Genomic DNA, 27,004 nt, shown 5'->3' on the forward strand with positions numbered 1-27,004 from the left:
GATTGGCCCATTGTGTGACGAATGATGGCAAAAAACTACTTTTAGCATAGACGCTGAATGAGAACCTTTCATTTAACCGCAGATAGTCTATGTGAAAAGTTGTAATAGACTATCTAACATACATTTCCTTCCATGATGGAGCCAGATGTGTAGAGAGAGAGAGACGCTGGGAGATCGAGCTCCGCGGCAGCCAAATCTCTCTCTCTCTGGTTTATATCAATATGGAGCTTTTAATCACTCTGATTGTAATGTCTATCAGTGCAGTTTCTTTCCAGCAGAGTTGGCAACGGCAGCAGATATACAAACTATGAACATCATACAAGAGTCTTTATTAAAATACACAAGTCATTCTGACAAATCGCACTGATAAACAGATGGTGAGATGGATGCTGTTAGTTAGGTTTTGCTTATGAGACCAAATATACACGCAGGCTTCTAGAGGAAATAAGGAAATTGAAAGAGATTAACCCTCAAATACTGTAGAGACTCATAATTAGTCTCTACAGTAATTCACACTCTTAACCTTTGTGTCGTCCTCCCAGGTCAAATTGACCCCGTCTGTTTTGACTGTTCCTTCTTTCCTCCCTTCCTTCCTTCCGTCTGTCCTCCTTCCTTCCTCCCTCCTTCTCTCTTTCTTTCCTCTCTCCTTTCTTCCTTCCTTCCTGCCTCTCTCCTTTTCTTCCTTCTTCCTTCCTCCTTTCCTTCCTTACTCCCTCACTCCTTTCCTTCCTTCTTCCTCCCTTCCTTCCTCCCTCCCTCCCTCCTTCCTTCCTCCCTCCCTCGTTCCTCCCTTCCTTCCTTCCTCTTTTCCTTCTTTCCTTTCTCCCTCCCTTCCTTCCTTCCTTCTTTCCTCCTTTCCTTCCTTCCCTTCCTTCCTTCCTTCCATCCTTCCTTTCTTCCTCCATCCCCCTTCCTCCCTCCCTCCTTCCTTCATTCCTCCCTCCTCCCTTCCTTCTTTCCTCTGTCCTTCTTTCGTTCGTTCGTTCCTCCCTTCCTCTTTTCCTTCCTCCCTTCCATCCTTCCTTCCTTCCTCCTTTCCATCATTCCTTCCTTCCTTTCTTCCTTCCTTCTTCCTCCCTTCCATCTTTCCTTCCCCGTCGCCTGTTTTATTGTCCATATGAACAGTTTTATAGTATATTTGTACATTTTGCATATTATAAAAACGTGTATCAGCTGCAGACAAACGATGCATTTTATTTACATGTATCCATCCTGTGGGTCACATTAGGAAACGTGTGTAGAAAAAAATGTGTATATTGTGTTGTAAATAGGTCTTAAATGCAAAAAAACAAACAACATGTAAGAGTTAAGAGAGAAGAATCAAATATCTGCACATGAAACACTGAGGCAAGACTCTGAGACTCAACTGTATCTGTCATCAGAGCTCATTTAATGTGTGACAGGGTGTAGCACACAAACACACACACTTGCACGCACACAAACACACACAAACACACACACAAACTTTCATTTACTTTCTGAACATTTACAGTATACACATAGAAGTTGCAAGTTGCACAAGCTCACAAACAAACACATTTACAGTGTAAACCAGCTGTCATCTCACATCAGAGTCTGTGAAATCACACACACATGGACGACCGCAGCTACACACACACACACACACACACACACACACACACAGAGACACACACATGCACAGTCAGTGTGTAGTTGTGGTGACTGATCTGACCACATGTGGCCAATAAAACACGGCAGAGACAGAAAGAGACGGGAAAATCCCTCTCTCGCTCTCTCTCTAGCTCTCTCGTGTTGTCTCTCTCTCTTAATCAGTCTCTCTCTCTTTCTCTCATTCTCTCTCTCTTTCTCTCATTCTCTCTCTCTTTCTCTCGTTCTCTCTCTCTCTCTTAAACACATGGATGTACAAATTCCATTCTCTCTGCCTCTCCCTGCATTTCTCTGTTTCTGGATTTTTCTTTTTTTTTCCTCTCTCGCCATGTTTATCTCCATATGCATCTTTAATATCTGTCCCTCTCTCTCTCTCTCTCTCTCTGTCTCTCTCTATCTGTCTCTCTCTCTATTCATTCACACTGTGAGCAGTATAATAAAGAAATCACCACATCATCCACTTTATTTTCCAAAGAGAGACCATAATGGGTGGATTAACTTCCTGGAGGAGCCCAGAGCTAAAAAAAATAAAATAAAAAAAGTCCCTGTCCCTCGTCTGTGTGCAACAGTTTTTCTATCCTAGATTAAAAAAGATGAAATTGTGTTAATTAGCATGTAGGCATTGCAATAAAGCCCTTAAAAGGCTTCAAATTTCAGATTTTGGCACAGGAAGGAGCGGCCTTAGTGTCCGTGTGATGTCATGTAGTAGTCTGGATAAAACACGGGTGAAACTTTTTGCTTTTACAAGAAGTTACATGCTGGAATAATTTCATGCTGGAGAACAAATCCCCAAGTGCAGAGACTTCCATGGAGTCTGTTCATTAGCAGTATTTCTCTTTAACCCATCGTTACATTCATCCCTTTCTTTCTATATTTCTTTATTCTCCTCTTCTATCTGTTTTGACGAAGTGAGGATGTCTTTGTTATGACTTCTACTGTCTGGAGGAACATAATAAGTTCACTTAACCCTTTACATACTGTTCATTTTCTGACTCATTATAAGTCTCTACACCAATTCACATTTATAAATTCCCCCATCAGTCATTAATAAATGTTTGATTAAAACTTTCACAATCACTATTTTATAGTTTAATGCTGATTTTTGATTTTTTTTTTATAAACACAGGTCAAATTTGGACATATGCATGAATAAAAATGCGTATCAGCTGCACAAAAACGTAAAAATTATTCTATATTATAATAGAATATATTATTTATTGTTTTACTGTTGGTCACACAAGGAAAGGTTCAGCTAAAAAGACATGTGTATATGGTGTTTTTACAGCTTTTAAATGGAAAAAAATGGATCAAATTTGACCCCTAAACAGTATGTAAGGGTTAACCACAAGACAAATGACTTCATAATAAAATACATTATTGCATTTCTTAACAGACAATAATTAACAGAATGAAATTAGGAAAAGAAATGGAAGCTATGAGGACATCCGGGTCTCCGAGGCCAGAATAATAAATAAAAACCTCATACTAACTACAAAATAAAGGACCGTCCTAATGAAGAAGGAGCTGAACCTGAAGGAGAAGCTCTCACTTTACCGGTTGATCTACGTCCCAACCTTCACCTATGGTAGTGACCCAAAGAATGACATCATGGATACAAGCGGCCGAAATGAGTTTCCTCCGGAGAGAGTATCTGGGCTCAGCCTTAGAGATTGGGTCAGGAGTTCAGACATCCGGGAGAAGCTAGGAGTAGAGTAGGCACGGCCGTAGATACCACCGAGGTCATGTCCTCGCTATTTTTTTTTCTTGAGGTTTCGTTTCATTGTGAAGTGAAAGCTGAAGAGGGCGGGACTTAATGCCAACATCCTCAGCTCTTTCTACAGGTTATTCTTGACCTCAGTATTTGAAAAATCCTGGCTACGGCCTCGAGAGTAGGAGTGCACCTTCACATCGAAAGGAGCCATCTGAGGTGGTTTGGGCACCTGGACGCTTCCCTTTAGAGGAGTTACAGGCTCGTCCAACTGGGAGGGAAACCTAGAATACACTGGAGGGATTATATATATATATCTCTCCTGACCTGGGAATACCTCGGGATCCCCCAAGAGGAGAGCTGATCTGATGAGCGTGGCTGTGGGGATAAGGATGTCTGGGTTACACTGCTCAGCCTATAATGCCATCGCGACCCGACCCCGGCTAAGCAGCAGACAATGGATGGATGGATGGATTATACGACAGAGAAAAGAGAAAAACAATCCCTGACTGATCACAAAACAGGAGAAAAAGGGGGAGGAGGAAATAAAATGGCAGAGAATCCATACAAAGACTTAATTAATAGTTTTTGAGAAGCTAATCTGAGTTGTACGATCATAAGACAAATTAGGAAAAAGCAGCTCAACAGGCGGCACTGTGGCTAAATGACTGGGAGCACTGGGGTTGATATAGAGCTCCACTGATGAGATGAGATTCAGGTGTGGTGATCCCATGTTGATGAGATCAGAGACTGTCTTTGAACCAGGCGGGGAGTTCTGGTCCTCTGAAATGATGCCAACGCGGAAGTAACTTAAAACTGCATTCTATCAAAAGGCCACCAGGGGGCGACCGTTTTGGTGTCAAAAGGACTTCCGTCTCTATACAAGTCAATGGAGATTTCACCAACTTCTCACTTGATCTCTAACCTCAGTAAACGTTTTCAAAATGTGTTTATGGTCTCAATCGCTAGTTTAAAGCCTTCTTCAATGCAGTATGATGTTCATTTGGGACATTTTGGCCTCCCTGATTTTATATGTGACGATAAAGCAGGGTATGCATTAGGGCGTGGCTACGTCGTGATTGACAGGTTGATTGGTTCACAGGTTCAGGAGGGCGCCTCATGCTCCTTCTGATGCCCATATAAGTAGAATCCCTGTTTTTATTTGTCCCAGCATGCACCTGAAATTTTCAAGATGGCGCTGCCCAGATCCGAAACTATTGGCCTCCGAGCAGAAGTCCACAAACCAATGGGTGACGTCACGGATGTTAGGTCCATTTATAAACAGTCTATGGTTTGAATTAAGTGACTACTGGTGTATCGGCCCCCAAAGAGCCCAAAGAGAGTGATGCATTATGGGCTGTTTGTAGCATTAACGTTGCTAGGATAGCAAGTGTATTGAAGTCTGTATACAATGTGTCCTTAGTGTGTGATTCATTTTAATGTTTTGTAAGCTCGGTTGAGTTTCTGAAGACTTGTGTAATGCGTTTTTTTCGCCCAAGGGAAAATAAATTCATGACGAGTGAAAGCTTTTTTTTTTAAAGCATCTGCCAACGACTTTTACTGAAGAAACAAACTGAGGTCCGAATCGTCCGTCAAGCAGCCAAAGATTACTGCTGTCAGCGATGACGAGGAGCTGAAACAGACTGTTTGACAACTGAAGAGAAAATTTTTGGAGAAAGTCGTTTAAATCGCTTCCAACAGCCTGAAAAGAGAGAGTGAGAGTGTGTGACTGATACAAATGTGGGAGTTATGTTCTGATTTTTACTTTAGGAGAGAGATTCATGCTTCCAGGATTTGGTTTTGGATTAATAATATCTCAGGTAAACTTTCCCATCAAGACTAGTATGGAAATGTGTCAGATATTTAACCCTCCTGTTGTCCTTGAGTCAAGGAAGGAAGGGAGGATGGGAGAAAGAAGGAAGGAAAGGAGGAAGGAAGGGAGAAAGATGGAAGGAAAGGAGGAAGGAAGGGATGAAGAAGGAAGGAAGGGAGGAAGAAGGAAGGAAAAGAGGAACGAGGGAAGGAAGGAAAGGAGGAAGGAAGGGAAGAAGAAGGAAGCAAGGATGGAAGGGAGGAAGAAGGATGGAAGGGAGGAAGGTAGGGGGGAGGAAAGGAAGGAAGGAAGGAGGGAAGGAAAGAAGGAACAGTCAAAACAGACGGGGTCAATTTGACCCGGAAGGACGACACGAAGGTTACAATTCATTTCAATCATTATTGCTATGTTATATTTTCACGTCTGTTTTGACTGTTCCTTCTTTCCTTCCTTCCTTCTTTCCTTCCGTCTGTCCTTCCTCCCTCCCTCGTTCTCTCTTTCTTTCCTTCCTCTCTCTTTCCTCCCTTCCTTCTTTCCTTCCTCCATCCCCCTTTCCTTCCTTCCCTCCTTCCTTCCTCCCTCCTTTCCTTCCCACTTCCTCCCTTTCTTCCTCATTTCCTTCCTTCTTACTCCCTTCCATCCTTCCTCCTTTACTTCCTTCTTACTCCCTTCCATCCTTCCTTCCTCCCTCCCTTCCATCCTCCCTTCCTTCCTCCTTTCCTTCCTTCTTACTCCCTTCGATCCATCCTTCCTCCCTCCTTTCCTCCTTCCTTCCTTCCTCCCTCCCTTCCATCATCCCTTCCTTCCTCCCTTCCTTCTTCCTCCTTTCCTTCCTTGACTCGAGGACAACAGGAGGTAGAATATAAACATTATGTAAAAGGTTAATATATATCAACATTTACATGGCATCTATATGAGCTCACTGCCATGTTCGGAGGAGGCGTGTTGGCTGCTTGGTATAAAGTTTGCCGCATGAGCCAAAACTCACAGATGCATCAAAGCAGCAGAGACCACTGTGTGGAGACCGCCGCTGCTCGTTTCCTGATTAAACTGACAGAACCAGGTATTTTTAACCGAGACGTCGAGACAATTCATTGCTGTTTTTTTTCCGGCGACAAAAGCGGAGCATTTTAACTCAAACCATGATCTTTTTTTTCCTTAAACCCCTAACCATGTGGTTTCTGTGCCTAAATCTAACCAGACTTTAACCACAGCGTTGTCACAACATAAAACGTGATTATTCAACCCCAAAAAACCCCCCCCCCCAAAAAAAAACGGCCATTTATTGTGGCATTAAATTGAAACATGAAAAAGCTTAAAATGCAATCAACATGGATGTAGAGATCAATGTAGGAATTGGAATGTAGACATTCAAAATAGCTGTGGTTTGCAGAGGAGTGCGATGCCAATGTCTGGGTTGAAAGAGGAGGACGAGGAGGGGGGGGGAGGGGGAGGGGGGTCTTATATTTAGGCCGATAGATTGTTAAAGCAACTCGGAGAAGAACAAAACACTGTTAACCCTCCTGTTGTCTTCGAGTCAAGGTAGGAAGGGAGGAAGGAAGCTTGGAAAGGAGGAAGAAGGAAGGAAGGGAAGAAGAAGGAAGGAAAGGAGGGAGAGAGGGAGGGAGGAAGGAAGGAAGAAGGAATGAAAGGAGGGAGAGAAGGAGGGAGGAGGGGAGGAAGGAAGGAAAGGAAGGAAAAAAGGATGGAGGAAAGAAGGGAAGGAGGGAGGAAAGAAGGAAGGAAGGAGGGAGGGAGAGAGGGAGGGAGGGAAGGAGAAAGGAAGGAGGAAGGACAGAGGAAAGAAGGAAGGGAGGAAGGTAGGAAAGAAGGAAAAAAGGGGGATGGAGAAAAGGAAGGAAGGAAGAAGGAAATAAGGAGGGAAGGAAGGAAGGGAGGGAAGAAAGGAGGAAGAAAGGGAAGAAGGAAAGGAAAGAAAAAAGGACAGAGGAAAGAAGGGAAGGAGGGAGGAAAGAAGGAAGGAGGGAGGGAGGGAGAAAGGAAGGAGGAAGGACAGAGGAAAGAAGGAAGGGAGGAAGGTAGGAAAGAAGGAAAAAAGGGGGATGGAGGAAAGGTAGGAAGGAAGGAAGGAAAGAAGGAACAGTCAAAACAGACGGGGTCAATTTGACCCGGGAGGAAAAAAAGAAAAGAAAGTATTTTGGGAACTTTAAAATGTTCTAATAAAGAAACGGGAATGCTGCTGCAGCCACCAGGAACTGTTTTGATCACTGTGCATGAAACCAACTGAGACTAATGTGAAATAATGTTTAATGCTACACACACACACATGCACACACACACACACACACACACACACACACACACCATGTACACACCCTTGAAGTTCACGTGTGTTCATTTCCAGCTGGGAGAAGGGGAATCCAGCCTTGTGTTATCTTTTCCAGTCAGGGTAACAAGCAGCGGGGTGAGGTGTTCCCACAAAAATATACACCTCTTCCTCTCTCTCACTCTCTCTACACACACACACACACACACACACACACACACACACACACACACACACACACACACACACACACACACACACACACACACACACACACTTACAGAGGCACACACACCCTTTCCGAACATCCCAAACTTCCACAGGAGTTTCCTCCTCGTTTCTCACATTCCTGTCAGTTACCTCAGCAACACACACACACACACACATACACACACACACACACACACACACACACACATGCACACACACACGCACAGTCGAAAACTCTTACACTAACACTAACACACTAAGTAGATGACCTGGTGTAGGAAAGCACACATTCCCCCGCACCACACATAATCCCCAGTTTGGCTTTTTTACAGCCTAGTTAAGACGTGTAAATTCCTTCTGTTCTCCAACCAAGAGATAATTGAATCTTATGGAAATGTTGATAATAAAAAAGAAAGAAGTTGCAAGTCAGACATAAAGGGATTGGTAGAAGGAGAGAGAGAGAGAGAGAGAGAGAGAGAGAGAGAGAGTGAGAGGTGAAAAGAGGGTTAATGGGATGAAACAGAGCAAACTGTGGTGAAGGAAGAATGTAAAAATGAGAGGAAAATCATGAAGGATAGAGAGATGTGGAGAGAGATTAGGAGAAAGGAAATCAGTGGAAGGAGGTGGAGAAAAGATGAAATGGTGGTGTGAAAATTACGGTGAAAAGAGAGAGAGAGAGAGAGAGAGAGAGAGGAGAGAGAGAGAGAGAGAGAGAGAGAGAGAGAGAGAGAGAGAGATAAAAGAAAAATTGGGTGTGATGGTGGATGGAAAAATAGAGCAAAAGGGAAATAATAGAAAATTTAGGGGGAAAATGTGGTGAAAAGTAGATGAAAAAGTGAAAAGAAGAAGGGAAGGATTAGAGGAAGTGAAAAGAATGACAGGAAAAAAAAAGGAAAATGGTGACATGATGTGAAAAAAGGGGGATGAATGGAGTGAGAAAAGACAGACACAGAGAGAGAGAGAGAGAGAGAGAGAGAAGAGAAGAGGGGGGAAAGAAATAGAGTGAAAAAGAGCTTAAAAACCTGTAAAAAAAAAAAAGATGAAAGGATGTAAACAAAAAAAGGCAAAAAAAAAGAAGAAAAGAGGATAATGAAGTGGAAAAAGGAGTGAATGGGTGTAAATGAGAGAATTGGATGAGGCTGAATATGGTGAGAAAAGTTAAAAACAAAGAGGGGCGATTGTTTAGATGAAGATAATTGGAAGACAATGAAGAAGGATGAAGTGAAAGAAACAAGGAAAAGAAAAGAAGGATGAAAGAGGGAGAGAGAGAGAAAGAGAGAGAGAGAGATGAAGCCAAAAAACGTTAATGAGGTGAAAAGGTTGCATGAAAGAGAAGGAAATGGGTTGAAACTGAACCAAATTCGATTGAGAAAATAGATTGTTTAGAGGCGAGAAGAGGGTGATTGAAAGAAAGAAAATTAAAAGGGAAGAGAAAAGAAGAAAAAGAAGAGAAAAGAAGAGAAAAGAAGAGGATAATGGGGTGAAAAGGGGGTGAATAGGGGGAAAAAAAGAAAGACGGGAAGTGGTAAAATGGGTTGTAAGATTGAGATGTGGGATTAAAAAAAAGGAGTAAAAGTGAGTAAAAGAAAAAAACAGTGAATGAAGGGAATAAAAAAAGTATGAAAGAGAAGAAAGTGATTGAATTTTGTTGAAAAGGTGAAGTGGCGATGAGATGAGTTAAAGGCCAGAAGAGGAGGATTGGAAGAAGATGAGAAGGAAGACGATGAAAGACGAGAATAAAATGATGTGAAAATGAGAAAATGGAGTGAAAGAGAGAAAGCTTACATGTGGTGAAGAGAGACCCTAATATGGAAATTTGGTGGATAAGAGAGCGAGAGAGAGAGAGAGAGAGAGAGAGAGAGAGAGAGAGAGATAGAGAGAGAGAGAGAGAGAAAGAGAGAGAATGAGAGAGAGAGAAAGAAAGAAAGAAAGAGAGAGTGAGAGAAAGAAAGAGAGAGTGATAGATAGGGAGGAACACAAAAAAAGGAAGAGGTGAAAGGAAAATTAAGGAGAAGTAAAAGAAAAGAGAGTGAGGTGAAAGGATGGAGACAAATAGAGAAAGAAGGAGAAGAAGAAGGAGGAGGAGAAGAAGAAGAAGAAGGAGGAGGAGAAGAAGTAGAAGAAGAAGTAGAAGAAGAAGAAGAAGGAGGAGGAGAAGAAGAAGAAGAAGAAGAAGAAGAAGAAGAAGAAAGAAGAAGAAGAAGAAGAAGAAGAAGAAGAAGAAGAAGAAGAAGAAGAAGAAGAAGAAGGAGGAGGAGGAGGAGAAAATGGCAAACATGGGATGAAACTTGTGGGAAAAGGGAAGAAAAACAAAAGGGAGAAAAAAAAAAGAAAATTATAGTGACTGGAGGCTTGAGAAGAAGAAGAAGAAGAAGAAGAAGAAGAAGAAAACAGACTGTCAGAAAAGAAAGAAAGAAAGAAAGAGAGACAGAGAGAGAGATAGAGAGAAGATTTTTTTTCCTTGTTCCAACTGTTTTCTTTTGAGTCCGTCAGCGGTTAGTTTCGGGGGGAAATTGTCCCGCCGAGCCAAACTCGTTTAGCATCTGATGTGAACCCGGAGAGGACAGAATCAGGGGCAGATCACAGAGGATTACAGCGCCGCACAAACACTGAAGCGATTGTCTTTCTGTCTCTCTCTCCAATTTTCTTTCTCTCTTCTTCTCCTTTTTCCCACCCTTCCCCTTTTTCCTCCTCGCATCCATCAAAACAGCTCAAGACACGAGGAGACGGAGAGCTCAGAGTTCATACTGGAAGATGCTTTTAATCCTCCTGTTGTCCTCGAGTCAAGGAAGGAAGGAAGGGAGAAGGAAGGATGGAAGGGAGGAAGACGGGAAGGAAAGGAGGAAGGAAGAAGGGAGGAAGATGGAAGGATTAAAGGGAGGAAGAATGAAGGAAGGGAGGAAGGAAGAAGGGAGGAAAGTAGGTAGGAAAGGAGGAAGGAAGGAAGGAAGAAAGGAAGGGAGGAAAGGAAAGAAGGAAGGGAGGAAGGAAATGAAGGAAGGAAGGATGGAGGAAAGAAGGAAGGAAGGTAGGAGGGAGGGAGGAAAGAAGGAAGGTAGGAGGGAGGGAGGAAGGAAAAGAGGAAGGGAGGAAGGAAGGAAAGAAGGACAGAGGGAAGAAGGAAGGGAGGAAGGTAGGGGGAGGAAAGAAAGAGAGAAAGAGGGAAGGAGGGAGGAAGGAAGGGAGGAAGGACAGAAGGGCTTTCTCGCATCCATCCAAACAGCACAAGACACGAGGAGACGGAGAGCTCAGAGTTCATACTGGAAGATGCTTTTAATCCTCCTGTTGTCCTCAAGTCAAGGAAGGAAGGAAGGGAGGAAGAAGGAAGGATGGTAGGGAGGAAGACGGGAAGGAAAGGAGGAAGGAAGGGAGGAAAGGAAAGAAGGAAGGGAGGAAGAAAATGAAAGAAGGAAGGACGGAGGAAAGGAGGAAAGAAGGAAGGAAGGTAGGAGGGAGGGAGGGAGGCAGGAAAGAAGGAAGGTAGGAGGGAGGGAGGAAGGAAAAGAGGAAGGGAGAAAGGAAGGAAAGAAGGACAGAAGGGCTTCATCGCATCCATCCAAACAGCACAAGACACGAGGAGACGGAGAGCTCAGAGTTCATACTGGAAGATGCTTTTAAATACATTTTCAACACTTAAATCTCCGTCCACACTGAGAACGATAACTATAAATGTATAGTTTTAAATATCAGAGTCCACACAACAACGATAACGATATTGTTGAATCACTGTCAGAGAGCTTAGATGAAAGATAAAAACGCTGACAGCCAATCAGAATCCTTCCCCTGACTGATGTATTTATTTTTTTGAATGTGTCTTTGCTCCTGTCTTACCAACAATTGGAGCAGAATGACACACAGAGGTGATTTATTTACTATACCAAGTAGTATTGAAACGCCTCCCGTCAAACGATACCTGCAATTGATCATTTTTGCACCCAGAGATAGAATATATGACTATTTGTATGAATTTTCTCACAGCCAATCAATGCAAGCAACACAATATTATTAAATATTAATAATCTGAAGACTGTCAAAATGCATTTGTGTTAAAATCTAATCATTTAGATGTGGAGGAGTGGTGGCATTTTATACAATTTAATGGGCGGCTGTGGCTCAGGAGGTAGAGCGGTCGTCCACCAATTGGAAGATTGGCGGTTCGATTCCCGGCTCCTCCAGTCCACATGTCGATGTGTCCTTGGGCAAGACACTTAACCCCAAATTGCTCCCGTTGCTGTGCCAACGGTGTATGAATGTGTATGAATGATTAGCTTCCCCTGATGTGCAGGTTGGCTCCCTGGGTGGTAGCTCCTGCCATCAGTGTATGAATGTGTGTGAATGGGGTGAATGAAATGTATTGTAAAGCGCTTTGAGTGGTCGAAAAGACTAGAAAGGCGCTATATAAGTACAGTCCATTGACCATTTACTTAGTACACAACCGGTATCAGTATCACTTTAAGGGAACTTGGATTGGTACTAGGCATGGGCCGGTTTGAGATTCTGGGAGTATGATAATCATAAGCAAAAATATCACGGTTTCACGGTATTGTGATTACAGCTGTAAAATGTTCCTAAAAGGAAGAAAAATAAAGACAGATATGTTAATTTAACCTGAATCTGTAATGACAGTGTGAGGGGTCGTGATACTCTACACTGCAGCTGCACCACCTGAGGGGATTTCTGACCTGCACGTTCTGTCTTTGACCAGACAAAAAACAGCTCATACCTTAGGAGCGGTATTGGCGGTTTCGGTTATTGTGACTTTTTCATATCGCGGTTTACCTTGAACACGGTTATCATCCCATGCCTAATTGGTACAATACCCAGCACTAACACCAACTAGTGTCTGAAATACACACTGAATCAACAGCTGCCTCTGAACTCTTCTGCTTTTCTTTTTCTTTCTCTGAACAACATACAGCAGTAACAGCTCATCACTATCTATTTTCATTAGCTGCAGACACAGCTGGAACGTGCAGTGCATGCTTGACATTGCTGTTTACATGACGTTATCGTTCTTAGTGTAGACGCTCACATCATTTCATTATAGTTATAGTTATTATAATAATAGTTATAGTTATAGTAATCGTCTGCAGTGTGGACGGCCCTTTACTCTCAGCAGTTCTGGGCTGCAAAGCTCTTCAGTTTTTCTCTCACACCAACAGTTTGCTCCAAGAAGCTGCAGCACAATCCAATTATGTGTTAATGTTGGTGTTCCTACCTGCTCTGCTGTAATATGAAATATATAGATGTATATGCAGATTATCTGATTCTGATCATTTTGGGCTTTAACCAACCCTGAGCTGAGTTCTGGCGTTACAGCCTGAATGTTGTTTGTTTCTTTATTCTCTCTCATTTGTAATCTTTTGTATTTTGAGCTGTGACCTTAGTGAATTGAATTAACTTGATCCTAACCTGGTTCCAGTCCTCTGAATCGTCTGAATCGTCGTCAGCATCTCTGATTTGTTCAGAAACTGAAATTACATCTGGTGTTGTTCTCATTAGCGGCCATTTCAATCAGCTGGTGAAACAATTAGCCAATCAGAGCCCATGAACAGTGATACCATCTTTCTAGATAGTTATATTTCTACCTTTTAAAATAAGTGAGAGAGATGAACAGTCTTATAAACCATATGTTGTTTGGTGTAATCTATTAAAAACTCATAGATGCAAAGTGTTATTTAATTAATCTTTTTTAATTACGTGTCAGAAGGTCCAATAAACTGTAGTTTCTACGAATTTTAATTTTCTGGCAATTATTTGATGTTTCGGGCATTATAGGGTAAGTAATGTATCTCCTTAGCTACTGTATATCTGATAAAATGAGCTGTAGAGATGTACACTGGCTCATAAACCATATGCTGTTTAGTGTAATATATTCGTCTAATATGCTCCAAAGAAAAAGCAGTTAAATAAAACATTAAACTAGAATAAATAGGACACATAAAACTGGATTAAATGGGACACAGTACTGAGAAAAATAAGTAAATATTTCAACAACTACTGAGCAGATTCCCATGAAATATACACTGGCATTTAAAGTAACAGTTGTTCAGTGTAATCTATTGGTCTAATTTTGCTCCAAAGAAAATAATAATAAGGCCAGTTTACAGACAGAGCGTAAAAAGCAGTTAAATAAAACACAATAAACTAGATTAAATTGGACACAATACTAAAAAATAAAAGTATTATTTCGACAACTACTGGACAGATTTCCATGTGATTTATGATTCTTATTGATTGTGGTGATCTCCCGACCTTTTCTCAAGCAGCATCAACATCAGGCCAGTTTTCCTCTAAATTGGTTTGGTCTGAAAAATGAATAGCCACAGTTTTCCCAGTCGGGCTTATTGCGGCTCAGACTCGGCACGGTCGGCTGTGTTCTGGCACCAAAAACACCAAACGTTAGCCAGCTCGACCCCATACATGGATTTTTTATATTTAACAAGGTTTTTGGGTTTTTTTGGGTGCAGATTTGAGCCGTTTTTTATCTGAATATCAGCTCCAATTAGCAGAGTTCAAACCAGCCTGAGGCCATAATATGAGTTTACTGCAGAGTGTGAAATATCCAAAACCTGAGAAACCTCTGAGAAAGTCTTTATGGCTGCATGATCACATCAAAGCTTGTGGGGTTTTGAAGAATGCAAAGAACTTTAAACTGGGAGCATATCAGTGGGTAAACTTCATAAAGGGTTACAGGAAGGACAACAAACAGGAAGTAGTTTGATACTCATAAAGCACAGTGGAAAAGAAAGGCGATGGTGATTTGGATTTGGAGACATTTGCTTGTTTGCTTTGCTCTGTAGACCAATTCCAAGCTCAAGTTTTACCATAGACTGTATATAAGAAATGGACGTAACATCCGTGACGTTACCCATGCTCGGAGGCCAATAGTATCGGATCTGAGCAGCGCCATCTTGAACATTTCAGGTGCATGCTGGGAAAAATAAAAACATGGATTCTACTTATATGGGCATCAGGAGGAGCATGAGGCGCCCTCCTGAACCTGTGAACCAATCAACCTGTCAATCACGACGTAGCCACGCCCTAATGCATACCCTGCTTTATCGTCACATATAAAATCAGGGAGGCCAAAATGTCCCAAATGAACATCATACTGCATTGAAGAAGGCTTTAAACTAGCGATTGAGACCATAAACACATTTTGAAAACGTTTACTGAGGTTAGAAATCAAGTGAGAAGTTGGTGAATTCTCCATTGACTTGTATAGAGACGGAAGTCCTTTTGACACCAAAACGGTTGCCCCCTGGTGGCCTTTTGATAGAATGCAGTTTTAAGTTACTTCCGCGTTGGCCTCATTTCAGAGGACCGGAGCTCCCCGCCTGATTTAAACCTTGGGTATCATAATGTCCGTGTTATTTTAGTAACAGACTCTGACATGACAGATATAATGCTGGATTATGATTGGCTGGATGCAGATGTAGTACAATGTATAGACTATAGGGTTAAATAGACTATACCGATTTATAACTGTTGATACCTTAATGCACGGGTGTCAAACTCATTTTAGTTTAGGGGCCACTTACAGACCAATTTGATCTCAAGTGGGCCAGATAAGTAACCCTGTAATAATATATAATACATATTATAATCCTACTATATTAAACCATCTAGGGCTGGCATGTCCAAACTATTACACAAAGAGCCATAATGTGACTGCAGGTTTTCATTCCAACCAAGCAGGAGTACACCAGACTTGACTCTCGGCCTTCAGACAGTTGGAATAGTTTGGACATGGCTGATCTAGGGTTACCATGGTAAAAAATACTGATAAAATGTGTCCAAGCTGACCAATTTAAAAAAAACAATGATCTCAAGTTAGACGTCTAAGGGAAGATCAGAAGCCATGACTGTGGGAAATAAACGAGGACGGCGATGCATTTTATTGCAAAACTGGAATTTATCTTTCTGCAATTTTAACACTTTTTATAGTTATCCAGTGGGCCGGATTGGACTCCTTCGTGGGCCGATTCTGGCCTGCGGTCCTTATGTTTGACACCCCTGCCTTAAAGGTATCAACTACTGCTACCCAGCCATACTATTCAACCAATTATCATGATGATCTGATAAAAAACACATAATTCTCCTCTCTCAGACATTAATATACACAGATTGTTTGCTGATTTCTTCGAATCATGTGCTGCTATTGATCGGTTGGAACAAAAACCTGCAGCCACATTATGGCCCTTTGTGGAATAGTTTGGACATGGCTGATCTAGGGTTACCCTGGGAAGAAATACTGATAAAATGTGTCCAAGCTGACCAATTTAAAAACGTCTAAGGGAAGATCAGAAGCCATGACTGTGGGAAATAAACGAGGACGGCGATGCATTTTATTGCAAAACTGGAATTTCTCTTTCTGCAATTTCAACACTTTTAAAGTTATCCAGTGGGCCGGATTGGACTCCTTCGTGGGCCGATTCTGGCCTGCGGTCCATATGTTTGACACCCCTGCTTTAAAGGTATCAAGTTCTGCTACCCAGCCCTACTATTCAACCAATTATCATGATGATCTGATAAAAAACACATAATTCTCCTCTCTCAGACATTAATATACACAGATTGTTTGCTGATTTCTTCGAATCATGTGCTGCTATTGATCGGTTGGAACAAAAACCTGCAGCCACATTATGGCCCTTTGTGGAATAGTTTGGACATGGCTGATCTAGGGTTACCCTGGGAAGAAATACTGATAAAATGTGTCCAAGCCGACCAATTTAAAAACGTCTAAGGGAAGATCAGAAGCCATGACTGTGGGAAATAAACGAGGACGGCGATGCATTATATTGCAAAACTGGAATTTATCTTTCTGCAATTTCAACACTTTTAAAGTTATCCAGTGGGCCGGATTGGACCCCTTAGTGGGCCTGTTCTGGCCTGCAGTCCATATGTTTGACACCCCTGCTTTAAAGGTATCAAGAACTGCTACCCAGCCCTACTATTCAACCAATTATCATGATATTCTGATTAAAAAACATAATATTTGCATCACAAATCTACACATATAATACCAACAAATTTGATGTTTCTCCTCCGTCAGACATGAATATACACATATTGTTTGCTGATTTCTTCCTTTTCTAACTTGTTGTTCCAAAGACTCCATTAAACCAGACTTGACTCTCAGTCTTCAGACAGTTGATTGGTCGAATCATGTGCTGCTCTTCATTGGTTGGAACAAAAACCTGCAGCCACATTATGGCCCTTTGTGGAATAGTTTGGACATGGCTGATCTAGGGTTACCCTGGGAAGAAATACTGATAAACTGTGTCCAAGCCGACCAATTTAAAAACGTCTAAGTGAAGATCAGAGGCCATGACTGTGGGAAATAAACCAGGGCAGCGATGCATTTTATTGCAAAACTGGAATTTCTCTTTCTGCAATTTCAACACTTTTAAAGTTATCCAGTGGGCCGGATTGGACTCCTTAGTGGGCCGGTTCTAGCCTGCCGTCCATATGTTTGACAGCCCTGCTTTAAAGGTATCAAGTACTGCTACCTAGCCCTACTATTCAACCAATTAAACTTCTTAAAATGTTCTAATCATGATATTCTGATTAAAAAACATGATATTTGCATCACAAATCTACACATATAATACCAACGAATTTGATGTTTCTCCTCTATCAGACATGAATATACACATATTGTTTGCTGATTTCTTCCTTTTCTAACTTGTTGTTCCAAAGACTCCATTAAACCAGACCTGACTCTCAGTCTTCAGACAGTTGATTGGTCGAATCATGTGCTGCTTTTGATCGGTTGGAACAAAAACCTGCAGCCACATTATGGCCCTTTGTGGAATAGTTTGGACATGGCTGATCTAGGGTTACCCTGGGAAGAAATACTGATAAACTGTGTCCAAGCCGACCAATTTAAAAACGTCTAAGGGAAGATCAGAGGCCATGACTGTGGGAAATAAACTAGGGCAGCGATGCATTTTATTGCAAAACTGGAATTTCTCTTTCTGCACTTTTAACCCTTTTTAAAGTTATCCAGTGGGCCGGATTGGACTCCTTAGTAGGCCGATTCTGGCCTTCAGTCCATATGTTTGACACCCCTGCTTTAAAGGTATCAAGTACTGCTACCCAGCCCTACTATTCAACCAATTATCATGATATTCTCATTAAAAAAACACATAATTCTCCTCTGTCAGACATGAATATACACAGATTGTTTGCTGATTTCTTCCATTTTCTAACTTCTTGGTCCAAAGACTCCATTAAACCAGAGTTCAACCTTGTAAAGTGTTTATTCTGTAAAAATTATTTTATGAAGCAAAAGAGATCAATTTACAACCAACCCACAATTAAAAAAACAAACAAAAACAAAACCTCAAACATAAACACAAACAAAACACATTTTCTATACTTAGAAAATGTAAAAAAGTGATCCCTGTCAGACAGATTTAGAAGCATCACAGTGACACTTCTGGGAAAATCCTGCTTTTAATTTGTCGTTATATGACTGCTGAGAAAATGTTCTTTGTTTTAATCCCAAAAAAAATCTTGGGTGTTTCGTTTTTTTTTTTTTTAGAGAGAAGATAATTATTACCAAAAGCCCCAGAGTTATTGCACGACTCCAAAAAAAAACACAACACACACACACACACACACACACACACAAAAACAACACGCCTGTCTCTCTGATGTTCTTTGTGTGTCACAGTAAATTAAAATGGAAACAAGACTCTGTTTGGTGTCAACAGAAAAGAATGTCAAATGCAGATGTAGAGGACTTTTTTTTTTTTTTTTTTTTTTTTCTTCTTTCTAATACTTGGAGCTTGAACTGCCGCTGCTCTGTGGCTCCATTTCTCCAGAGGAAATGTTTGGAAAAAAAAAAAAAAAAAAAAAATCCACTGTTGCTCTGTTTTCAACCAATTTCAACCACACGAGGAACGGTGTGGTAAATATGACTGGTTTCACTGTATGAGATACTTGATTTTTTCTGTTCTACTGTTTCATGTATAAAAAGTATTGTCTGTATAAGTAATGCAGAACAGATGCAAGAGGGAAATGCTTAAAGGGGAGCTCCAACTGTATACAACACTATTATAGGATAGATGCTGCATAAACACATACAGAGAGACCTCTTCAGTGGCTGCAACTGTTGATTTTTTTCATTTCCAGCCAAAACAAGACTAACAAACGTGACTAACAATGGTTGCAGCTTTTTTTTTTTGCTTTTGCTGTCGAAGTTTTAACATTTTAAGACTAAGATCTTTAAAAATTTTCCTTTTTGAAGACAAGTTTTTATAATACAAAACATTTGGGGGGGAAGGGAACAACACACACACACACACACACACACACACACACACACACGAAAAAAAGAAGAACAGTGGAAAACTCACTGCTTAGATTCTTTTATATTTGAGTCATCTGAAAAAGGAATAGCTTGACATTTTGGCAAACAGACGTAGATGATTGATCGATAAAACTCTTAAGTGTAAATCAGGAGGCGATTAACTCAAATGTGCATGAAAACAAATGGAAATAAATGGGATATAACAAGCCTGGCTGCGTGCAAAGTTGAAAAAAATCACTTTAAAATAGTCACTAATTGACATTTTGTGTGTCAATTATGCAAAAACAGAAAAAAAAGCATGTTCATTGTGAGGAGTTGTGTCATCACTATCTGCCAAAACAGAAGTGACTACTCAACACATCATCCTCTGTAACTCATTTCTCTTTCTCTAATTAAGGAAGTATTTTTAGAAGTCCACTTAAAAGCTGAGTTTTGAATTTTGTAAAAAAAAAAAAAAAAAAAAAAAGCCAGGCTAGCAGTTCCCCCTTTGTTTCCTGTCATTATGCTAAGCTAAGCAAACTCCAGCTCCACACATGAGAGCGATGTCGACCCTTTTTCATCTAACTCTTGGCAAGAAGGCAAATCAGCATATTTTTTCTATATCATGTCAAATTATTCCCTTTAAGTAAAAATAACAATAACAACAAAAACAAAACACTTCTGTACAAATCCATATTTAAAATTATAGACATTTGACTTTTTTTTTTTTAATAAGTAGTATTCCTTCTATACAGCTAAGACATTAAACCCAGTGCAAAGAGAACATTTCATAGTCTCAATTTCTCCTTCACATATATATACAGTAAAAGGCTTCATTAAAAAAAACAAAAAAAACAAGGTCTCCAAAAACAAATCATACATGCCTTTCAACTACATTTTTGTTTAAACAAGTGATATGTTTGTTATACCAGAGAGGCTTACTGGTTCAAAAAAAAAAAAAAAAAAAAAAAAAAGGAAAGTCCTCTGAATCAGCATCATATCTTTTTTTTTTTTTTTGTCTTTCTTTTTTTGTCTTTTTTTTGTGTCTTTTTCCAAGAAGCAAAGCAACTTAAAACTTGCAGATTTTGGCATGGAGTTTGACATGAGGCCCTGTCATGGGCTGAGAAGAGGAGGAGGGGAGGGAGGGGGGGGGGGAAGAGAAACGGCATGTATCACGGTCAGAAAAAACCTGACCCGGCTTGTAAAATATCCTGATAGTTAGTGGGAGACATCAGCGGTCTGCGCTGGGTTCGTAGCCAAGGCTTTCCCGACAGCACGGCACACACAGAGACAGAGAGAGAGAGAGAGAGAGAGAGAGAGAGAGAGAGAGAGAGAGAGAGAGAGAGAGAGAGAGATATGTGGAAGCTGAAGCTGGATCAAGTTCCCCCCCCCCCCCAAAATCGAGTCTCTTTTCTCTTCTCTTCCCAAGTTCATTGTCCTTCATGTTTTCCTCCCATTTAGCACACGAGATAAATTCATCGTAACGTCCTGAAGCTCGGCGAAAAAGAGATGAATAATTGTCTGATCCTGAGATGAAAATGTCCAAAAATGATATGAGATGATGTTGAAATCTGATGACCACAGTACACGCAGTGCAATTAAAGGGATAATGCTCCTTATATAGTCTTTTAATAGCATGTACTGTAGAGAAACAGGTAGGGGCTTAATGTCCTTGCAGACTGTATAGGCTAATTTCCAGGTATTAAATCTATCCAGCTACTTCCAGTTTATTAGCATCCACATTTTTGTTATATGCAATCAACCATAAGGCTCTGCTGCATCAATTAAACCACACAGGTTGTAGAAAAATAGCAGAAAGTGTAAAAAAAGCAAGACTTAGGGGTTTGTTTTGCAATTCAATAAGAAACTAAATGACTTGGCACAACCGATAACAAGCTGAAAAACCTCTCCAACAATTAAAAGACTGTGATAATTCAGTAAACATCTTAATTACAAGGTGTTCTCCAGCTGCCTTCGGTCTATCTGCCTTGAGTGCAAAAGTTTAAAAAATAAAAAATCATCAGCCTCTAAACCCAGAATCAGCCTTCTCTCCTTTATTTGCTCTGCATTTTGGATCAGTAGACGATATGTTGTTTATCTTGATAAAGAGTGGAGTGATGCAATAATGATAAATAAATACTGACCCTTTTTTTTCAGTGGCTAATTGTAGGTGATTGCAGTCGCTGAGAAAAAGCAAACACTGCTGAGTTTGCTGAGCTTCTGCCTACAAAAAGGTGCCAAAAGCCACAAACCCTACAAACAATCCTGTGATTAGGCCATAACTTATCTGTGCTTGTAATGTTTATATCAATACTTGACCTCCCAAAAGTCTAAAATAGCAACACTATAGCACGTAGGTATCACGGAAAGCTGGTTAGAGAGCTGACACACTGCTTAAAATCATGTTTAGGAATGCTTTAATGGGTAAAAATCTGTATATTTTTAGTTTTAACTTGAGTGCCTTCTTTTCCAGTTATGTTTTCTTTCCAGTTAGCATGTTTGTGGGTTTTAGTTTTACCCAGCTGCTCATTTCTTTTCAGTATTTATAACAAAAAAGTGGGTATCTATGACAGTTAAGCAAGACACGAGCACGATTAGACTGAAAGTATGGCACTTTTTAAAGGATTTAATATAAAAATAAGCAATTTGCACTTATATTTTTAGTTTTAATTTGACTGCCTTCTTTTCCAGTTATGTTTTTTTTTTCCAGTTAGCATGTTTTTCTCTCAAAATTGTGGGTTTTATTTTCCCCCAGCTGCTCATTTCTTTCTTAGTCTTCATTAAAATTAGAGTGGGAAGAGATGACCATGACTTGACTTGAAAGCATGAGCCAAAACTAATCCTCTTGGCATATTTCTTCCCTATCATCTAACAATGGTTCAAATGAAAACAAAACCTTGTATATTATGCAGCGTACAAGGAAATACAACATATTATCCAGTGATACAGGCGCTGTAATAGACAGCACTGCTAGCATCAGACAGAGCAGATATAAGAGGGCTGACACCTTCGTCACACCCGCCAGCACCATTCATAATGCTACCGACGTCCCTGTTAATGAGACTGTTGACACTGCTGTTAATGCTACTGCCTACGCCACTGCTACTGCGCCCAAGCAAGACTTTGGCTCCACCCCCGCAACCTCCACCACCGAGTCCGTAAGCATCCTCTCGATTCCTCCCGACATTTACATACTGGTCGAACTCATGCCTGTCCACCTCGGACCAGAACTCAACGGAGGAAGAAGACCCTAAATGGCTGGAGGAGTCTGGATTTGAATGGTCTAAGTGCACAGAGGGGAGGAAGGTTGATGGAGGGATGGAGGAGGATGAGCAGGTAGATGGAGATGTTTCAGGAGGAGGTGAAAGCTGCCCCAGGTGAGAAGGAGTGAAATGGGCATTCGGGGCATTGCTCCCATACATTTGGCTGAAGTAGCTGACGGGAACGGTGCTCAGGGAGGTTTGGTGGGGTTTGATCGTCTCCGGGAGGCTGATTGAGGGTTGGTGGTAGGAAACAGAGGAGGAGGAGTCAGGGAGAGGCGGTTGGCACTTAACAGGACTCCTCAAGGCAATGTGGTGACTGGCAGCATGTGTAGGATTTAACCTAGAGCCCACCGAACCCGCCAACACTGAAGTGACAGAGCTCATGTTTGACGTCATATTTGACTCGACCGAAGTCATTCTAGGATCAAGTCTGGAGCTTCTACCTGGACTCAAACTGGAGCCCATGCTGGCTGCAACACTCATCCCTGAACCCTGACTGTGTGTTGCTGCAGCAGCATGCATTGAGTTATGATGGCTGTGGTTGTTGTAGTGATGGCTATAATGCGGGTTGTGATGATGAAGGTGATGATGGTAACCACTCCAACCTCCCATACCCGCCTCCTCTTGCATATGTTGGGGGAAGAACACCGATTCTCCGCCTCCATCGTCCAGAACGTCCAATGGAGACATCTCTGGAGTCGGGAGGCCGTAGCTCTCTAGCTCTTGGTGTCCGGGGGCCTGGAGGTCCCTGAAGTGCCCTAGAGAGGGCAGCAGGTGGTGGGAGTGATGATGGTGTTGATGATGACTCCCTGGATGTCCGTAGGCAGAACCTCCATCTGCACCCAATGTGCTGATGCCAGGCCCTAACCCCCCGCCCTGCGCCAAGCTGTGAAGCAGGAGCCCCGGTTCCACCCGCTTGAGTTTTTTGGTGGTCTTTTTGCGGCGCGGTCGGTACTTGTAGTTGGGGTGATCCTGGAGGTGCTGCACACGGAGACGCTCTGCCTCCTCCACGAATGGGCGCTTATCTGTAGCGCTGAGGGCCTTCCATGCCTGCCCTGGAAAATATGGAGAAGGTAAGTTACAACATGTTAGTATTTAATAACCCAAGATAAGCACTGTGTTGTTTTTACCCCACTAAAAGCATCTGTGACATCATCATCATCATCTCTATCAAGCAGTAACATCTCTATGAATTATAAATGATCCAATTTGTTCAAAATGACAATTCAATCAATTATTAATCTAAGTCTGTCAAGCAGCATTTGGTTGACATGTTTATTCATAAAGAAACAAGAGGACAAGCCAACAACTCCACCAATTTACTGCAACATATCATACAGTGCATTAACCAACCTGTATATATACAGTATAAAAACATGCATAAAGACAATGAGATTAAGTTTTTGAGATGCCGAATTGTATGTTTTAGGTTGACATCAGTTTTTTTGCAGCCTGAGTTTTTGTGTTTGTGAAGCTTTTAAGACAGTATTGAAACCAAATTGTCAATTGTGTTATCAGTTCAATTGCAAAATAAATGTATTTATAATGTAAGTGTTATAATATAATATCCTGTTGATCCTTTGGGAGGTTCGGGGGGTCTAAATATAGAATAAAACTGCAGCACCAGGGAAACCAAACAACAACAACAAAAAAGACAATGGCCGTAGCAGTCAGACTGAAACCTACAGAACCAGTCATAAGTTTGGACACACTTTCTAATTGCATTGAATGGGAAGGTGTGTCCAAACTAGATGGGTAATGTTCCTGTAACGCCTACAAAAAGGGAACAATGAGGAAACCAACATGTGTCGACATGTATTTTAATTCAGATCAGCTGATGTAAGCATGTCTGTACATGTTTTTTGGGGGATGTTTAAACTATTAAACTACTAAAATGGAGCCTTTTTGTAGTAGAAAGTGCTTTGAATTGTGATCTGATGTATTTATAAGTTGCATTAAGACATTTTACTTGTGCAACGGCAGTCTTCAGATTCAAGAAGCATCTTTTCCTCTACAAATGTGTAATGGTCTGAATCTCATTTAGCAGATGAGCAGCAGACTGCGGCTGCACTAAACAGCTCTCAGTGTGAATATGGCACATTGTATTTGTTAAAGCAGGCTAATAGTGAACAGAACCAACTTTTTAAAAAAACAGTAAAAACTGCTGAATGCACTGTGTAATCGTACTACTTTGTTGCTCTTTTATCATCGTGAGCATGAAGAATTTTAGTAATAAGGAACAAATGTGTGATGAATGTAGATATTAACACGTGTCAGCTTTAATTACTCCTACTTTGCATCGTCTATGGTGCTTTAGATTTGCTCAAATACCAATGGATTAGTTAGTTTGTGTCCGTAACCTCTGACCCTAAACTTCATTGGCTCCTTTTAAACTGATACTTCACCCATTTTTTAAAAAAAAACAAAAAAAAATCTAACCCTCGCCCCTCTAGCATAGTTTAAAGGTAGTCGTAAAAGCTTTTCCCTCGCTGTAGGAGAACAGCGGTTGTGGTCAAGTTGGATTTATGTTGGTTATAGCGGATTCCTTATTTTGCAGAAGTATGGCATTTAGAGCATAATGAGCACATGGATGGACAGAAGAGAGGTGATTTATGCTGCAGGGGTGGTTTGAGAAGTTTCTAGATAACCATATTTATGATCCCTGCACAGTTTTTACATCTTTCCCCAGTAAGCGTCAGATTCTCACTTTAATGAGGAGTTTTTTAAAGAGTGAAATATTATTTTCATCTCACTTCAAAAAAATTGTTTGAGATAAAACATCAGCTGACAACATCTAACACGGGGGGAAGCTGTACAGTTTGGTCGCCAGCCAATCATAATTTAGTACAGATGTCAGTTTACTGCTCCAGGGGCAAAGAGTGAAGTTGTTAACACGTGAAACTCAAACTCAAAAAACCTGCCAACACTGTAAATTTTAAAAATCTTGAACACACGTTCACAGATTCCAACAAAAAAAAAGCTTCCTCTGCAATTTACCTGTGATAAAATAAACCAAGTGGAAATAGTCTATAAAGGGGGAAACGGTTAGATTTAGGGTCAATCTTGACATTTAGGAAATTTAGGTTAGAAGTGGATTGCTTTAAAGGTATATTTAAATGATGTATGATGTTAAAAGATGATGTAATGTGATGTACTATCAGACCACATATTGTGCAGTCATGTTATAGATTTATGTGCCAGACATTTTTTATTACAGTCCTTCTGGTTTGATGTTCTTTATGGATTAAATTGTGATTTGTTGGTTTTGTCTGTTGAGCAATAAAGCAAAAAAACTGCAAAAAAACTATTTAGCCACAAGTTCTGTTATAAAACTTTTTTGTTTTGCTGATATTTTGGATGATTTAAAACTGTCCTGATGCTGCAGATTTCACGCTCCAATAAAGTTAAAAATGAATGCATGAGAAATTAATTGACTCACATTTGATGCTTTTAACTTTTAAAAAGCTGCTAACTCGAATTGGATCTCTTAAGTCTGGATTCACTGGAGAGTTTCGATGCTTTAAATTAAGTTTTATATGTTTTTTTTTGCTGTTATGAGTCTGAAGTCTTACCGAGCATCTTGCTGAGCACAGCGTTGTGCAGGTCGGGGTTCTGCAGGGCCAGTCGCTTCCTCTCATCTTTAGCCCAGACCATGAAGGCATTCATGGGCCTGCGGATCCTCTGCTCGCCCCCCGCGGCCTTCCCATCGGCTGCTCCCAGGCCTCCTGTCTGGCTCAGGTCCGGACTCTGTCCCCCTGAACCGGGTGTCAGAGTAATCCTCGGTTCTGCTCTCCTCATGTTTCCTGTTCCGAGGCCGTCGGGAGAGCTGCAGTCTCCGGAGAGGCTCTGCTCAAAACCCATTTCGGAATCTGAGGCAGGGCTCGGAGTCCCAGATGCCCAGGGACCCCTGAGGGACACCCGACTGGGATGCAGAAGAGAGGGCTCGGTTAAATTCATTCCAGAGCCGGGCTCGGGTTCGGCTTTGTTTTTAGTCCAAGTGAGATTCTGAAAACGTCTGTCTCAGTTTGTTGGGTTGCAAAGTTCTGGAAAAAAATTGTAACTGAAAACAAAGAGGATTAAGATCAAGAGAGGAATCTGATGGATTTGGAGCAGAAATTCCAAAGAAAAACATCGAGATCTGAGAGGAGAGGGAAGAGGAGAAAGAAAGGAAGAGAAAACAAACAAATTCTGGTGCAGGATATTCCCCCTGAAAATGATCCACAATGACTCTGCCTCTTTCTTTTTCTTCACTCTTTTTTTTTTTTTTTTTTTCTCAAAAGACAACAGTTCTTGTTTGGAGTATGTGGTGAAGCGGTTTGTCCAAAGCTCAATTCCCCTCCGTCACTCAGGCTGTCTGACTCACTGTCTCTCGTCTGTCTGTCCTGTTTGAAAGTTTTGAAACTTGTGGCCAGATTTAACCAACCCACGCTGTGTATATATACCCCACCCTGACCAATCAGATAAATATATAGCTGGGAATTTAACCAATGAGACGCCAGCCAGGCGTGAGGGGAAGGGACGAGTGTGTGTGGGAGACAGAGAAAAGGAGGGAGCGGGGAGGTCCAAAACTTTGCCTCCCCCTCTTTCCTCCTCCGTGACCGCCACCCTTTCCTCCCCCCTGAAGCTTCACGCACACACACACACACACATGCACACACACACACACACACACACACACACACCCTGTCCGCCTGTACAGGGAGATGTAATCAGAGAGATTCCATTGTTTCTGCCCAACTGAGAATGGAGCTTCTCACACACACCAATACACACATTCAAGACACGCACGCAT

General features: G+C 41.3%; 1 protein-coding gene across 1 annotated transcript; it reads right to left on the minus strand.

Moving 5' to 3' along the window:
- Positions 1 to 20,624: 20,624 nt before the first annotated feature.
- sox18 (SRY-box transcription factor 18) lies at positions 20,625 to 26,287 on the minus strand. Its single transcript, XM_062415087.1, has 2 exons — positions 25,785 to 26,287; positions 20,625 to 23,267 (listed from the first exon to the last, which is right to left on the minus strand). The coding sequence occupies exons 1-2, from the start codon at positions 26,167 to 26,169 to the stop codon at positions 21,883 to 21,885; spliced, it is 1,770 nt and encodes a 589-aa protein (XP_062271071.1). The 5' UTR covers positions 26,170 to 26,287; the 3' UTR covers positions 20,625 to 21,882.
- Positions 26,288 to 27,004: the final 717 nt, after the last annotated feature.

This window comes from Scomber scombrus, unplaced genomic scaffold (assembly GCF_963691925.1).
Source record: "Scomber scombrus unplaced genomic scaffold, fScoSco1.1 SCAFFOLD_169, whole genome shotgun sequence".
Classification (NCBI taxonomy): domain Eukaryota; kingdom Metazoa; phylum Chordata; class Actinopteri; order Scombriformes; family Scombridae; genus Scomber; species Scomber scombrus.

Bases quoted from the DNA above. Each gene is read 5' to 3' on its own strand.
- sox18 (XM_062415087.1), bottom strand. From the start codon at position 26,169: ATGAATTTAACCGAGCCCTCTCTTCTGCATCCCAGTCGGGTGTCCCTC. The intron at 23,268-25,784 runs GTAAGACTTCAG...CATATTTTCCAG, and splicing joins TGTGCTCAGCAAGATGCTCG to GGCAGGCATGGAAGGCCCTC.